Source organism: Oryctolagus cuniculus, chromosome 5 (genome assembly GCF_051225735.1).
Source record: "Oryctolagus cuniculus isolate XC-2025 breed Fujian yellow rabbit chromosome 5, ASM5122573v1, whole genome shotgun sequence".
Classification (NCBI taxonomy): domain Eukaryota; kingdom Metazoa; phylum Chordata; class Mammalia; order Lagomorpha; family Leporidae; genus Oryctolagus; species Oryctolagus cuniculus.
This window is the reverse complement of record NC_142871.1, coordinates 151,810,769-151,828,140: the sequence shown is the minus strand read 5'-3', so window position 1 is coordinate 151,828,140 and position 17,372 is coordinate 151,810,769. Positions and strand designations below refer to the sequence as shown.

The window sequence follows — 17,372 nt, the reverse complement described above, 5'->3', positions numbered from 1 at the left end:
TAATACTTTGCCCCGGAGGGGGATATTCCTACACAGAATGTGGTCAGAAACTTGTCAGTCAAACACACAAAGAAAATAAATCTTAAAAGCACTCACAAAATATAAATAAGAAAACAATTTTCAGTGGAAGCTGAATTTTATTGGATGTAAAGGACCACATTCTGTACAAGTTAAGTTTTCTTTCTAAAATGTTAGTATGACATCAAGAGAGAATCCTCAGGCTCACTGGGGTAAAATCCTGTATAGCTAGATAGTAACTGTGTGTGCATTATAATGTTGGTATTTAGTTGAATTTAATGACTTAGAGGCATTTGTAACTCAATAATTAGAAGAGGAACAGAATCAAATTAAGAACAGTATGTTTTTATTTATTTTGTAATTTCAAGCAGGTCTTTAAAGGGTCATTAAAATTCTAACTCTTGGCACTAATGTTTTGACAGACTTTATACTTTAGAAGGAAAGCTTGTGGAGAGTGGGGCAGAGCTGGAGAATGGGCAGTTTTACGTGGCTGTCGGCAGAGATAAGTTTAAGAAATTGCCTTACAGTGAATTACTTTTTGACAAGTCAACAATGAGAAGGCCTTATGGGTAAGTCTTCTTCCTTATTCTCTCCCTTGTCATGCATGAAATAGTGCCACTACTGTATTTGATGGGATGGAGGATCTTATTTTTAAGTCAGAATAGAAAGCACATTTGGTATGTTCAGATTGTCATTGTTTTTATTGTCACCATGGTAGGTTGAGAACTATTGCACAAAAATATAATGTTTTTTTAATTTGTGAAATACTGCATAGTAATTCTTTTTCTTTTTACCTTGCACTGAATCTCTAGTAAACAGAGAGCTAGTCTTGTGAGGAAGATACAGATACGACCTTCTCTACAGCAAATGTTATTTGAAGGTTTAATGTCTTAATGGTTTAACTAGACCATATCATCTTTCAGTGGATTTGGACATTTAAAAGTATTATATATTAAAAAAAATGATATTTTACACCCTTTTTAAAAATTGTAAAACACAAAAACAACATGATGTCACATGTGCAAATAGAGGCACTAGCTATAGTTAACATAAGCAAAGAGGGTTACACTTTTAATCGCATGCAGTGTACAGTGAGTATTTTCCTATGTGAGAAGTCACATGCTTGTGAGCGATGCTGTATTTCAGCTGAGCAGGTGCACTGCAGAGCCACAGGCGGTGAGTCCGGGCCCCAGACACAGGTACCTCTTGGCCTGCCCAGGTGCCCAGGATCTATCCCTGTTGCTTTTCAGAGAGATTCTGTGGCCGCTGTGCTGTTGGCAGCTGACTCTGTGTGGTCATCCCCTGCAGAGTGACACCAATGCGCTTTCCATTGACTCACAACTTGTGTAGCTTGATGGGGAGGCTAGCCCAGGGCTTTCAAGTAAGTAACAGATGAAATGGAAGTTTAGCCGTGGCGTTTGAACTTTACAAGTGCACATGGTTTCTTGGCCCTTTAGAATTCTTCTCCAGCACACTTGCTGCTAGCCACCCTTACTCATGCATGAAATCAAATCCTTTAATGATCTCTGCTAAGCAGCACGGAGTAACCTGCTGTGAGCTACGGTGTGTTCTTGATGGTAATAGGAAAAGTTGGCCCTTCTCACACGAATAAGTAAGATTTACCTTTACATGTGGCCTCCTGCTTTGGAAGATGTTCAGTTGGGTTTCAAGACATACCTAGTCCTAAAAATATAGACAACTTATTCCTATAGTCCAAAAGAATCTTTCTTCCTTTTTAGTGAGAGTGACTGATTTAAAAGCTCCCTGAGCATAAATATTGGAGCTTTCCCATCCTGCTCATCTATCAGAGGTAGACATAATGATGTTTGCTTTTAGCCCAGTCTGGGGAAATCCTTACTTGGCTTGGGAAATGTTTTGAAATGCAAATAGAAAGTTTTTGGATTTTAATACAAGTTCTCTGAAAAATATAAAGTAGTCCTAAGAGCTTATTTGTAAGCATTGGTTAAAATAGAATCCAGGAAAATATTTAAAAATTTTTGGAATGGAATTAGAACTTTCATAGTCTTTATAAAATTGGGAAGGTCTGAGGGATTTCTTGTGAAGCTCTGTTGACGGCCAGGTTGGAGTGCCAAGTTTGGATGACCATAACCTTGCGTTGAGTGTAATTTGTAAACAGCGTTCGGATTTCTAACTTGCAATTTGTTTCCACAGTCAGAAAGCTTCTTCACTACCTCCTATTGTAGGATCCAGAAAGTCTAAAGGGAGTGTAAGTATCAGATGCTTCGCTCATTAATGTTCTTTATTTTTGTATGAGAGAGAGAAACAGTCCTTTGGGTTTCAATTAAATTCAAAGAAATAAAGCTTAAGCACGTTGTGGCATATCAGCAATTATGTGAAACAACACTCAAACTTTAATGTTACATGTTAGGAATTAAGTTCCTAAAAGACAGGTAACATTTTTAGAATACAGATTTCAAAATTTTTTTTCCTTCTATGTGCACCTGTTATAATTTATATCATGGTTGAAATCTGGGAAATAAGAACTACCATATTAGGTCATATCAGTGGTCAACCCAGTCTTGTTTATTGTTGTGACAAAGACTAAAAAGGAAAGATTTGAAATGATGAATGTCTGATGTGGTAGATATGCCAATTGCTCTGATCTGCTCATTATGCAACGTATAACCTGTATTGAAATGCCACACTGTGCCTTTTAAGACCAGTATGTATAATTACTGTGTGTCAATTAAAAATTAAGAAAAAAATAGAAAGAGAATTTTGGTAATCAAAGGATAAGCCTCAGTTAACATTCCTCTAAAAGATTGAGAATCATCCCAGATATTTAGTTCTCAATCTATCATTCATTCATTGTTAATTAGTTCAGCAGTGACTAAATACATATCCATCACGTGGGGGCTGTGACAAGCATTTAGTGTGCCATTTCTTAACCTGTGTGTATCTTCACCCTCCCCTCCCCGTGGGGATGCATTCCTTGTTTTGTCGGAGCTTCGGAGCTTCGCTGCTGCAGCTGTTTGTGGCTAAAGCCTCTCCTCCACCCCTCTGGAACCGAATGCCTACTCAGTGGAGATCAAAACTGACTTGGCACCCCTCCCTGTCTAAATAAGCAGCATTCTTATACTGGCGATTCATAAAATACATAATTGCTGGGCAATGATGCTGTCTCCGATGATGATGATGTCGAGATCTCTCCTCACCCCCACTTGTGACTTCACGTGAAATTCCTGAAAGACAGGAACATAATTTTTGTGTGTGTGACCAAGTAGTGCTGAACGTAGCCCAACGTTTATGAGCCTCTCATTCGCTGAGCTCCTCAGACTATTTGTATGAGCGACCACCTAAGTTGGCTAAACACCAAATACGTATGTGGGTGAGATCAGAAACAAAGGAGGGAGGGAGGGATTCAGTGTATGTTGGCAGACGCTCACGGAGGAAGTGAAACTTGGGCTACTCCTTAGTGGATTATTTAAGATGTAGGTAAAAGGGGAAAGGGACCGCGAACAGAAGGGATGGAGAGGCGATCACGTGGGTCCTTGTGAACAAGCGTGGGGTTGACACCAGGCCAGCTCTTTCACGAGTTATTTATTTCATCCTTACACCTCGAGGCAGGTCAGTTTGTCATCTGCAGTTAACAATGAGAAAAGAGTGGAATGACAGGTCTAATGGCTCCTTCTGAGCAAATGGCCAGGGAAAGATTGAACGCACGCAGCCCACCTGGAGCCGCTGCTCCTGCCTAGCGCAGGTGGTCCAACAGGTGTGTGGGGAGGTGGGTATGCCTGGAATATGGTGGGTCATGGTGGTTTCCAGACAGCGCAGGTGGCTCGGAGCACCAGAGTGAAGAGGCTTAGTCTTCATCCTTGAATGCAGCGTGGTGTGGCGCTTCAGGGTCTCTGAGAGGCGAGAACGTTAGTCCAAGTCCATGGTAGAAAGTCAGCCGCCTTATGTGCAGAAAGACAAGACGGTGAGAGGCCACAGCTAGCCAAGTCAGAGATGGGAGGTGATTGCTGTGGCCTTGGCCTGTGGTGCTAAGGGCCAGACCAGGGAGGTAGCTGAGTTCTCGGGAACCATTTATGGTTCACGAACAAAGGGCTTGCTTGGTGACTGGGGATGCAGAGTTAGTGGAGAGGTTGGAGCCAGAGGTAACTGCAGGATGCGAGTTTGGATGCCTGAGGTCGTTTCAAGGCCTAGAGAGGGCGGTCAAAGAGGTAAGACCGGGCTGGCGCCGTGGCTCAATAGGCTAATCCTCTACCTAGCGGCGCCGGCACACCAGGTTCTAGTCCCGGTCGGGGTGCCGGATTCTGTCCCGGTTGCTCCTCTTCCAGGCCAGCTCTCTGCTGTGGCCAGGGAGTGCAGTGGAGGATGGCCCAAGTGCTTGGGCCCTGCACCCCATGGGAGACCAGGAGAAGCACCTGGCTCCTGGCTTCGGATCAGCGTGGTGCGCCGGCTGCTGCGCGCCAGCCGTGGCGGCCATTGGAGGGTAAACCAACGGCAAAGGAAGACCTTTCTGTCTCTCTCTCTCTCACTGTCCACTCTGCCTGTCAAAAAAAAAAAAAAAAAAAAAAAAAAAAAAAAGAGGTAGGACCTGCTTCATTCCAGACATGTGGAGTTGGAATGTGTGACTCTGGCCACATGTGGTCCTGGCTAAAGGACAGGGACGGCATCAGGTGGTGTCCTAGCACCCAGCCCTCCCTGTCATGGAGCAGGCTCACTGATAATTCTGAGCAAGAGCAGGGAGGAGGGGAGCCCCACGCAGGAGCCACAGGAGATGCAGACTGAAGGCAGCCGGGCCACGTGGGGAGAAGGGGGAAAACAACGATCCGGTAACTGGCAGACATGTTTTACCAACCATGTAGCCACACGGAAGCCATGAACTTAGGGTTTGGGGATTGCATTTTGTTCTCTTGTTAATTCCCAGGGTACAGCAGCCAGGGTGATGGTTGACAGAGGCCCAGTGTAATTGAGTAACTGACCCAGGGTGACAGAGAAAGCCCTGTTAGGATTAAGATCATGACTCAGCTCCTTGCAGTCACAGCTGCTGAACTTTGGAATCAGGTGCTGCTCACTGTTCAGAAATTTGAAAAATCCAAATTTTCCATTAAAGATGTGTAATGCGTTTCTTGCTTTAAAAGGCACCTACGGCTATGCACATGCCGTTTTCTTTTTTGCTCCCTTGTTTGGATTTTTTTTTTAAGAATCTGAGCTTTGAAAACTGGTTCACTTGATGATTGAGTTTTGCATGTGTCCAGCAGGGTGCTTAGCCCCGCCCCTCCACGGGAGATGGGGGTAGCACAAAAACGTGACACTTAAGCAGAGACTCACAGCTACAAGGTACATTTCCACCCCACAGGAGCAGTCTCATGATTACCAGTCATATTTCTTTTTTTTGGAGAGGCAGAGTGGACAGTGAGAGAGAGAGACAGAGAGAAAGGTCTTCCTTCCATTGGTTCACCCCCCAAATGGCCGCTAAGGCCGGTGCACTGCGCCAATCCAAAGCCAGGAGCCAGGTGCTTCCTTCTGGTCTCCCATGCGGGTGCAGGGCCCAAGCACTTGGGCCATCCTCCACTGCCTTCCCGGGCCATAGCAGAGAGCTGGACTGGAAGAGGAGCAACCGGGACAGAATCCGGGGTGCCGGTGGCACAGGCGGAGGATTAGCCAAGTGAGCCGCGGCGCCGGCCAAGTCGTATTTCCTTTCTATGACTTAGAAAAAAAGAATGCTCCTCTCCCCCTTTCCACAATGTTCCCCCAACACTCTGTTATCCTTCCACTCAACCACTCGCTGAATCAGGCTCTGATACATGTTTGCTGAGTACCTAGTAAGTCCAGGGACTCCTCCAGGCATCAAGTATAGGGTGGTGAACACACCACACACCAGGACTCGGCTCTCACGGGACGTTCATCCAGCTGCCTCTGAGTGTAGGGCGAGCGGGTGGGAAAAACAGGAGTTCGCAAGACAGGCGCATCAACTCACAAACAAAGGCATACATAATTTCAGACAATGATGGGCGTGGTGAGCAAACTAGAATGAGGCAGGGCACTGATTGATAGGAAGTCCTCCCGCGTTGTCCTAAGAAGCCGTCGTCATGCAGGAATGGGGCAGCGGGAAGAGCATCCAAAGCAGGAGAAACAAAGCTCCCGGGCCGGCGGTGGAGCCCGGCTCTAGGGGAGCACAGAAAGAAGCCAGGGCTGCCTGGAGCCAGGTTGGAGCGGCAGGCAGGGCCCTTGCAAGTAATCCCGCAGTAGGGTGACATTTGGGAGTTATGGAGGACAGGATGGCACTCGATTTACACTGGTAAAACCTCTTTCTGGCTGTAGCATCCTAGGGGAGGAGGATCGCGGGGGAGGGGCGCAGGCAGGGAGGAGGGAGCTGGAGCGCAGGTGTGTGGTGCAGGTGACAGGTGACGGCTGGGGGCCACCTAGTTACCTAAGTCTGCCCTGAGTGTGTTCTCACTGACTGATCGGCTCACCCAGCAGCTGTTCATTGAGTGCACTTTAAAGCCCTGGTTCTAGTACTTGGGGGTCCGGCGATTCCAAAAACACTAACGCCAGAGAGGTCAGAATCTAGAGGAGACAGATTCACAAGGTGTATGACGTCCACCAGGGATGAGCCTGAAGAGACGGGGAGAGAAACGGAGGGAGAGAGGGAGCGGGTCCCAGCGTGGTGCCGGGGTGCACAGCCGCCTCCTGCTAGAACATCCCTCACGCCCGGAACTCCAGGGTCGCAAGAGGGGAGATCACTCCTTTAAGTAACTGCTTCCTGGGAGGAGAAGGCTCTGTGTCCATCGGTCACAAAGGGTCTGGCTCTGGGAGCAGCGCAGGGAGCCAGGGGCTGCGTGGGGACAGCCGCGCCTCCTGCGGTGGGAATCACCCTGGTCCCCGGGAGAGCGCGGGGGACACAGGGCTGGGTTTCCGCGTGGGTTTCTCCTACACGCCTTTCTGGGAACAGCTCCTGGAGGGAGAGACCGCGAGCTGTCTGCGCCGCGACGCCTAGGGCTGGGTGACCGCTCAGCAGCCCCCGGGGTGAGGTGGGCTCTGGGGACAAGCCCTCAGCAGGCCGAGCTGCGATGCTAGCCTAGACAGCGCAAGGAAGGTACCAGCGAATCCGGTTCTATAGATTTTGCACTGTAACCCTCGCGTGGGGGCGCCCCGCGGAGCCGACGCGCCCCCTGGCGGCGGGCGCAAGTCTGCCCAGCGTCGGGGAGGGCGCCCGCACCCCTCCTCCCCGATGCCGAACTGCGCCTGCGCGCCACCCACCGCGCCTGCGCTCTTCAGTCCCCGTCGCCGGTGCCAGCGCACCTCGCGTCAAAATCCTGGTGGGCGGTCGTCCGCAGCCCGGGTGCCCGAGTGTAGGGAACGTCCTGCGTGACTGCCCAGGACTCGCGCAGTGGCCAGGAAACGAACCCCACACCCGAGGCACGCCCACACTCCGTGGTGCCCGGGGGGGACGCTCAGGCCGGCGCGGAGACGGGGTTTCCCGCGCTCGCCTCCCGCCCCGCGCGGCTCCGCTCGGGGGTCCGGGGGCCGCAGTTGTGGATGCAGTCGGAAGGCACCTGGGGCTGTCGGGACCACGAGGGAGGAGCCGCCGCCCGGCAGGTGGGCGAGGCGCTGGACCCCCGGCCCCGCCGCGTAACAGGTGTCCCCAGCCTGCGGGGCGTTGCCAGGCTGCCCCGGGGCGAGCGGTCGGCCCCGGGGAAGGCAACTACCTAGTGGCTGCAATACAAGGGGACTTGAAAAAGTCCCTGGAGAACGGTGAAATTAAAAGGTGTAATTTTTTTGTTGCAGAAAGACTTTTTTTTTGAAATTTATACAGTTTTTTCATAATACACATTTCCCACGAGCTTTTTGAGACTCCTCTTATTACATGTAAGTTGGGTTATTACATATTTTTTCTTTATTTTATTACATATAAGTTATGTATACAAGTTGGGAACATATAATGTTCGTGTTTACGTGTACGCAGCACGTAAAAGGCTTTCATTCGCTTTGTCTCCACCGGCATGGTTAGATGAGAGGGAAAAACTTCCCTATTTCTTACGCTGGGCAAGAGCAATGACAATGGGTACGTTTAAGTTACAAGTCACACGTGGACGCCTCAGAAAGCAAAGGACCCTCCCTCCCTGTTATTTATATATCATATAATTTATATAATTAAGTATATAAAACAAATATGTAAGTTCTACATTTATAACCTTTTATGATCAGCAACACTTTAGATGCATTGGTGTTTTTCTTTATTAAAAAAGAAAAGCGTTGAAATCATTTCCAATCCCCTAACGTGAAAATAGTTAATTTCTTTCTCTCGCTTTAGCTTACCTTTTCCCCACAAAGTGCCTGGAGGTTAGTTGTTTCTCCCTAACTGAACGCATGGTTGAGTTCGGCAGTTGCCCTGTGCAGTGCTTTAACGGAGTGGTCTTTCCTAATGCTCCAACAGTCCTACAAGTGCCCATATCAGAAACGTGGTAACTCAGAACATGCCGCTAGATTTAAATAGAGAGGTGATGGTTAAAATGAGAAGTCGCGGGCATTCTGGGATGGGCTTTCTGCTTGCTGTTTGTTACATTCTTTCCCCTGAAGGCTGAGTGCCTTGCAGGGTGCCAGAGCTCTTCACCCACTGGACGGCTTCCAGTCCTTGCAAGTTCAGCAATGTCTCCAGAAATTCCAGCAGGCCAGCTCACTGATTCAAGGATTTTTAAAGTTTTAAAATCTCGAGACTGTGCTGAAAAGAGGCTGGAATAAGAGATGGGGTTGATGGTTTTGGAATTTTCACTATAATCATATTATCTGTGTCTTCTGGCAGACAGGTTATGGCTTTACAAGGATCACTAAGAAAAGAAAAATCCTCGTTGCAGTTAATGCAATAATTAAATGGAAACTGTATGTTTAAATCGCAGATAGAGTAGGAAATTAAATTACATGCGAAAGTGTCAGAGATTCGGACAAGTTTTCATACTGTTAATAAATCTATGCATAATTCATTTTCTTGTGGGCTATGACAAAATAGCCTAAATAGCTTCATCTGTAAGACTGCAGATTTTTCTAGTCTTAATTGGGTGATGGCGAAAACCATTTAAGTGCTTCAGGATGGCTGAATATATAAATGTTTAAAATGAGCAGTTATAATGGGTTTCTAGGCAGATTTGTTTATTTAATATTACTACATTTATTTTTCAGAGACTAGCATAGCACAGATGTTGCATTAAGGTCACACTCAGCATGGTGTGAATTTGTTATAATGCTTAGAAATTTGTTATGATACTTAGAAAAAGACATTAACACTACTTTTGGAGAAAGCATTCTGATGCTTCTTATCAGACACTTTATAAACTATCCCAATTCATGCTCCTGATGGGTCAGAAGGCCAGTACATCAATCCCGCTGGCCTGAAGAGGAAACAGGCTCACAGACATTGGGTTAAGTTAGCCCACAATCACACAGTAGGTCTGAGCCAGGTATTTCAGCCCTGAAATTTGCATTCTTTCCACCATCTGCAGCCCCACACCTTATGCACTGAGTTTAGTTTAGCACCCAGACATCTGAGAACCAAGCCTGCGTTATAAGGAGGTTATTTCTTATGGTAGCAGTGGCTATAGTGGCTGCTAGTGGCTGTGCAAAAACCATTGAAACCCACTGTCACCCTCACACCCAGGAGCCCACTTTTGGTGGTTGCAAGGCTAGTTTAAAGTGGTTGCAAGGCTAGTTTAAAGGGAGAGGGACAAGCCACATAGCCCCCTCAGCAAGGAATGGGGACATGTTGTCCTGAGCAGCTTAGGGCTGTATCTGCTCTGGATTGTGCTCCTTACCAGAAGATAATACTGTAGGATTTCTGCAAGCACAGAGCATGTCTGCTTGTATGATGGTGTCTATCCATAGTGGGTAGAAAACTAGTTCAGAAAGTGCTTGCGGATTAACTGGGTAAACCGCGGATTGTCACCATTCCTCATCCAGAGACACCTGCTGATCGTTCAGAAAGGCACAGCGGGGAGAGAGGGGCGGAGGCGGGGCTGCAGTGGCTCTGAGGTGGACGGTCTGCCCCGCTGCGTACTGGCTGTGGGACCTCCGGCAGGGCTGTGCCTCTCCTTCCTGCTCTCATGCCACAGCTCAGGGACAGCGGTGGCTCTCTCACAGGGCCCTGTAAGGGCCAAGGGAGATGGCTTTACAGCACAGCTGGTGGACCTTTGCCACTCAGCGGTTATGGAACCTTCCTGCTGCCCCTGGGAAGATAAATGAGAAGTTAGTGTGGGCATTGGGCCAGGGAGTCCTAGATTCAGCACAGTGCATTCCCTCTTCTGAGTGCTGGTTAGTGGCACATGTGTACTGGGAATTTCTTTGTGTGTTGCAGGCGGGGGTGGTTGTTCACTGGCCATTAATAATAATTCTGTCCTTTAGGGAAATGATCGCCAGTCTAAGTCAACCATTGGCTCCAGCGACAACTCATCTCCTCAGCCCCTCAAGAGGAAAGGGAAGAAAGAGGACGTGAGTTCAGAGAAACCAACAACAGTGAAACAAAACGTAAAGTTGCAGAATTCACAGCAAACAGTTCCAAGCAGCGGTAAGTCTGTTGTTACTATTCCTTTACTCTTCTTGGTTACTGTCACCTTAAGGCCGCTACAATACAATTTCTCTTTAAAGATTTATTTTGATTTATTTTGAGCCGCGCCACCTGCGGTGCTGGCACACCGGATTCTAGACCCAGTCAGAGCACCGGATTCTGTCCCGGTTGTCCCTCTTCCAGGCCAGCTCTCTGCTGTGGCCCGGGAGTGCAGTGGAGGATGGCCCAAGTGCATGGGAGACCAGGAGAAGCACCTGGCTCCTGCCTTCGGATCAGCAGCAGCGCACCGGCCTCAGTGGGCATTGGAGGGTGAACCAACGGCAAAGGAAGACCTTTCTCTCTGTCTGTCTCTCTCACTGTCCACTCTGCCTGTCAAAAAAATAAAAAAGATTTATTTATTTATTTGAAAGAGTTACAACAGATAGAAAAGGAGAGGGAGAGAGAGAGAGAGAGAGAGAGAGAGATCTTCCATCTGCTTCACTCCCCAGTTGGCCACAATGGCCAGAGTTGTGCTGATCCGAAGCCAGGAGCCAGGAGCTTCTTCTGGGTCTCCCACGCTGGTGCAGGGGCCCAAGGACCTACACCTCTTCCACTGTTGTCCCAGGCAATAGCAGAGAGCTGGATTGGAAGTGGAGCAGCCCGGTCTCAAACCAGCACCCGTATGGGATGCTGGCGCTGCAGGCGGCGTCTTTACCCGCTAAGCCACAGCACTGGCCCCAGTACAGTGTTGACTCGTACGTAGATCTGCTGTTTCCCTGGCCTGCAGGGGACATTCCGTAGCGTCCTGAGAGTTTGTATCTCAGAGACGCTGCTGTTCCTCAGGCTCAGTTTCTCTTTGTAATTAAGTGTTGTGGTATGAGGACACTTGTTTGGAGGTCAGATAACTCTTGTGGCAGTCATATAAAGGGAAATTTTACCATCCTCTGCTCCCCTGATAGCCTTTGATTAGCATTTTCACCCCCATACTGACCTTGGTCTCTCGTCACATTCGTTGTGAGTTACTTTTAGTCACAGATTGCCTTTCCTGAAGAGGTGTTTTGTTAATTTTACAGATACCCAAGAGAATACTAAGCCCACACAAAACTTTACCAGTAAACCATGCCATATGCACCAAAATTAGTTGCGTAGTTTTATCTTGGTCATTAATGGGATGAAATAAATTTTTAAAAAATTGCATTGGTCTGAGATTTCGTTAGTGCAAGATAAAAGCGTGAAGGGGTTGTGAACTTTCGCATTAGGTTTTAGCGAAGGGGGGAGATTTTGGTTTCATTCCCAATGTTCTCGGTGAGAGTGGAGGGATGCTGAGGCCAAGGGGTTGGCTGGGAAACAGACCACTGCGGTGACTCTCCCCACTGCTGCACCCCGCCCTGGAGTCCACTCACACCCCTCCCCAGCCGAACAGGAGGCCTAGGACGAGGGTGAAGGGGCGAGTTCACATTCACGGACGCGGCCTCAGCTCAGCGTAATTCCTGAGTGGACTGAAGAGTCTCGTTAGGAGACAGGGTGGACTCTGGAAGCTACACACGTGATAAAAGATACGTAAGAGGAGGTTGAGAGAGCATGCTAAGTGGATGAAACAGCTCTGTGGACAAGATCGTGGAAGGAGGTTAGTTAGACGTCAAGGATTCACGTGACGGAGACTAGCCTGAAGTCAGGGCTGCTAGATTCTTGTCCCAGGTCAGCTGTTGAACTTGGAGAGCACACTTTACTTTCTTGGGCCCATTATCTATCTGCAAAATGTGGGTTCCTATTAAGATTTGTCTTTCAAGTTTTGATTATAAATCCTTTCCAGTGGTCAGGAAATGAGCAGGCAAGGGTGTATTTTCCTTGGGTGTCTGTTACGTGGCAAAAACTAAAGAGAAGCAGTTAGCATGGAAGAACATGCCATACCTGGAGAAATTAAAGCCCGTAGAGGCTTTATTATTTTAATCAATACATATGAACATTATAATGTGAAGGGCCCAGGGCATAGGCTGTGTGTTATGCTTTTTTTTTATTTCCAACATTGGTGTAGATGTGATAGTTTTGAAGCATTTAATAATTGTTGAATGAATGGATAATAGGAGTTAAAAAATAAGTAAGTTCACAATACTTTCAAGTCTACTAAGACATAGGACTTGTTTCAATCCTTTTATGGGTTATTTTTTATTAAGAGGCTCTTATTAACTTATGGAAATCCCAATTCCTACTTGCAGTACAGTTTTTTTTTTTTTGACAGGCAGAGTGGATAGTGAGAGAGAGAGACAGAGAGAAAGGTCTTCCTTTTGCCGTTGGTTCACCCTCCAATGGCCGCCACGGCTGGTGCACTGCGGCCGGCGCACTGCGCTGATCCAAAGCCAGGAGCCAGGTGCTTCTCCTGGTCTCCCATGGGGTGCAGGGCCCAAGCACTTGGGCCATCCTCCACTGCCTTCCCGGGCCACAGCAGAGAGCTGGCCTGGAAGGGGGGCAACCGGGAAAGAATCCGGTGCCCCGACTGGGACTAGAACCCAGTGTGCCGGCGCCGCTAGGTGGAGGATTAGCCTATTGAGCCATGGCGCCAGCCTGCAGTACAGTTTTAAGAAGTTTTTGGATTCAGTACACCTCAAGAAGAAGGACGCTCACCTGTCAGATTTCTCCTTAGTAGAAACCTACGGACACAAGAGGCTGTGTTCACTTTGCCCTTGCTCATTGGGAGATAACCTTTGTTAAAAGTCAGATTACCAGTATTTTTGCTCTTGTAGAAATTTACAAGTCATTTTGAACAACGTTTGTATCTGTGGGCATAAAAATAACAAAGGGGTGTTTGAGATCACAGACAATCACATCTTACAAATGCTGGGAAAATGTAGACACACCCAGCTGTTGTGTCCTTGTTGTTGGAGAATCCTGCGGGCCTTTCGGTAAGTGGCCATCTTAATTGTATTTCCCATGCAGTTCGATAACGTGCAGACTGTAGGTTTTTAAAATGCTGGATCTCATGGATATGAAGTAGGCAGGCATACAGGTTAAAATTGATCAGATTTATGAACTGGAAGACCACGCCCCTGTGTGGCCTCATGTTCCTACCTGATGCCTTTGCCACACCCCTGTGTGGCCTCATTCCCCTACCTGGCCACACCTGGGTGCCCACCAGCCAATCAGGTTAATTAACCACTCCCCTTTGGAAGTGGGTTAAAAGCCAGGACAAGGTGTGGCCCGGCCTGCTCTTTTTCCCTGGCCTCTTGCTTAGAAGGGGTTTGCTGTAGCTCCACGTCTCCAGGGCACATGGCCTTCCCATGTGCCCTAGGCTTCCTGGCCTAGATGCTCATCCACGTGGCTGGTTCCTGGTGCTCCATTATGAACCCCATTCACTTCTCTCTCCTAAATAAAGCTCTCACTCTCTTATGCATTTTTCTCACTAAATAAAAGCTTAAAACGTACCATACTGCCTTGTTTATCTGTGCCGGTATTTAGAATTCTTCTCTAAATATTAGGTAAGAACCCTCTTGGGCTTATTAATATCGGAGATTTAGTAGTAAGCCCGTGGTGAAATCGTATGGCTCCCCAAATTCCGGTAGTACATGTGGCACCCCGGATAGCATTTCTAGGGAACTTTAAGGGGCCACATTTCAGTGTGAATTTTAGGGGGTCTTGTCCGATTTCAGTTACATCCAACAACCACTGGTGCCTTCCTTCCAAATGAAAGTTTTGAGGGACTGAATATTTTTCCTCCAGTAAGAGGCTTGTGCTGGGCCCCTGGAAGCATATTTAAATAAGAGTTTAGAGCAAGTATTTTATATCTTTTCATCATGATACAAAGCACATACGACCTGCAAAAATGAATCTTGGCTTCCAAAACCAATTTTTTTCCCCAAGAAAAATGAAAAAAGATTTTGTGCAGTTCACTAAATGAGACTATCCCTTGATAAGTTTCAGCATTTTAGCTGAAATCTGTACTCTTGGAAATTGAGCTATTTCTCCTTAATAGTTCTCCACCCAGATGCTTTGGTTATAGAATTTTTCCAGTATAATATAAAAAAATCCTCTGTCTCGCTAATTCAGCCTTCATATGCATTTCCCATTGAAGTCACTTATTACTTTAATGACATCTCCTTTAGTCCTTGGAATCAAGTGTGTGCTTTTGGGTGTTCCCATCTCAAGAGGACTTTTTCTTTGGTAAGGTAAAAGTAAGAGCATTTGAAGCAGAGTGAGACTGAAGGTTGTGGAGAGTCAAGATAATGACAAAATAAAATGCAACAATTTGGTTTTAGAGATGAAACTTACGTAACATTTTGAGCTTAAAATATATTTAAAATTTGGTATTGGACTATTTAGTTTTATCCCAAAGTGTTAAATTGTAGGGCAACTATCAGGATTATTTTCTAGTATGTGTTAAGTTGTGCAAATGTTTGATCCAGTGTTCTTCAACGTCTAAACCAGTCTCATTTTAATTAGAAAAAAAGAGACTTCATAGGGCACCTTGATTCCTTTTTAATTATTGATTATACTTACACAATTTTCTTGTTTCCCTGCTAGTATTTACTGATATTCAGAAATCAAATGCTGTCTGAGTGAGCAATGCTGAAGTCAGTCTGTAGATGGCAACCTGGGTCTAATTTTACTTCCATTTTTCTTTTTCTGTTTCTTTCTGTAATAGTAAAGCTTAATAATTCAAGCAGAGCAATGACATATTTCTTCAGGGAAACACATCCCATTTTCTTTTGGTAGCCAAGATGCAAAGTAAGATTGGTGGGTGATTGATGAAATGCATTTTTAGTGCTGCATCTAAATACCAGTGTAAGTGGCCAGCGAGTGTTTCCACTGGGCTTCCCCCTTGCCTTGCAGCGCCTGCCGACCTGTTTCAAAGGCTTTGCTGGCTGCACTTTTCACCATGAGCAAAATAGTGTCCATGATTGCTTTCAAATAGCATTTTAGAGGACTGTTTATATTAATTGGTATTATTAATATTTGGTGTATGAAAGAGATTTAGCGTTTGTAGAACCCTGGAAACACAGGAAATATCGGGAGCTTAGTTAGAAATATTATAAAGACTGCCAAGAAAATAGCCTGATCTGTGTTGCTGTGACTTCCCTTGTATTGATAGTTATTAGGCAAGCTGTTAATTAGTAAGCAGAAGCAAGGCCTGCCGTCTTTTGAACATTGCGCGGTTCTGTCTGCACTCATGGGTGTGAGCACACACACATACACACATGAGCACTGGTGTCCTTCTTCTTGCAGTCCCTGGCATGTTCCCAGTGTCATTCTGTGATAATTCCAAGGAACTTGTGGTATTTAGACTCGTGATGGATGGTCAGGAGCAGGTGCAGTGCCAGCAGAAGGCTGTCTGAACATTATGACCTTGTTGGATGATTGCCCTTGGGCAGTCAAGCTCTTGAATTTCCTAATAGCTACAACCTGCACAGGGTTTGCCTGCCTTGCCCCAAGCGTGAAGTGTTACAGTGATCCATTCTCAGAGTCACAGGGCATTGAAACTTGAACTTCTGTGGTTCAGTCATGAATCAGCTCAGACACTTGCATGGTCTGAAGATAAAACCGGAAGCACATGGGGAAAATGTGCCCTCCCAAATCTGACCCTGGAAGGGGTACCATGTGCTGGGGAAGAACATGAGGCACCACGATGATGTCACAAAGCAAGACACTGGTTCTGTGTCATGAGCCGAGCAGGATTGGGGATCGCTGGCTGTCTCTTGCTACCACACCCACACCCAGCCTTGTGAGGGAGAGGTGAGGTCTTCCATTCCTCCATTGACGCTGATGGGTTTCTCATTGCTGTGCAAACCATGAGATGTGGGCCGATTTCTGTTTTGTCCAGTGCTGGCACGATAAAAATTTGTAAGATCGCATTTTTTCATACCCTGACGACCCACTTAATGGAATGACATATTGTGTAACAAAATTCTAGTGCTGCAAGAGGTTTTAGTAAGTTCTCGAGTGCTTGTTGTGAAATTCAAGTGCTATTGAGTACAGTTAGTTTCAGAATATATGCTTTGCTCTCTGCTTTAGTGCTGAGCGATTGAAAAATTAAAGGCTGGCTGAATACCAGTAAAGTATCTCAGTTTGAGTGGAGTGAAATACTAGCCTTTTCAAGGATTCATTTCATTTCATACCATTTACATTTGTACATTGTATAGAGAAGTACTAGAAGAGAAGCATTTATTTTTTAACATTTATTTATTTGAAAGGCAGACTGACAGAAGTAAAGAGACAGAGCGAATGGTCTTTCATCTCCTAGTTCACTCCCCAAATGGCCTTAATAGTCTGAGCTGGGCCAGGCTGAAACCAGGAGCCTGGAACTCTATCCCGGTCTCCTATGTGAGTGGTAGGGGCCCAAGTATTTGGGTCATTTTCTGCTGCTTTCCCAAGCACATTAGCAGGGAGCTGGACTGTAAGCGGGGTAGCTGGAACTTGGACTGACACTGTGATATGGGATGCCAGCATCGCAGGCAGTGGCTCAATCCTCTGTGCTACAAAGCAGGCCCCGACAAGCATTATTTTACATGCTGATATTCAGAGAGAGTTGAGGCCTCTGCAGAGAGAGAGATACACACATCACATCCTAAATACCTGCAACAGCTAGGACGAGGCCCTAGATCAAAGCCAGGAGGTAGGAACTCAGTTGAGGTCTCCTACATATATAGAAATCAGTAGCACACTATGAGCAAACAAGGCCCATTTCTACTTAAATGTATTTAGTATGGTGTCTGGGAAAATTACAGAAACAACTTGATATTGCAAGACAGGGAAAGGATATTTTCCTACTCAAATAACGTGCTGGGATTCCTGTGTAGACTGTGGCCTGTTTTATATATGAAGTCTATTTTTATTCTTCACCATTGCCCTCGTTGTTTTG

The 17,372-nt window shown here is 46.5% G+C and overlaps 1 protein-coding gene across 1 annotated transcript in view; it reads left to right on the top strand.

The window, feature by feature from the left end:
• DCDC2 (doublecortin domain containing 2) overlaps positions 1–17,372 on the top strand; it is a 172,269-nt gene that overhangs the window by 60,006 nt on the left and 94,891 nt on the right. Inside the window, exons 6-8 of the mRNA XM_008262508.5 lie at positions 441–587; positions 2,191–2,245; positions 10,381–10,543. Of these exons, the coding sequence (XP_008260730.3) occupies positions 441–587; positions 2,191–2,245; positions 10,381–10,543 (365 nt within the window). The remainder of the gene's footprint in view (positions 1–440; positions 588–2,190; positions 2,246–10,380; positions 10,544–17,372) is intronic.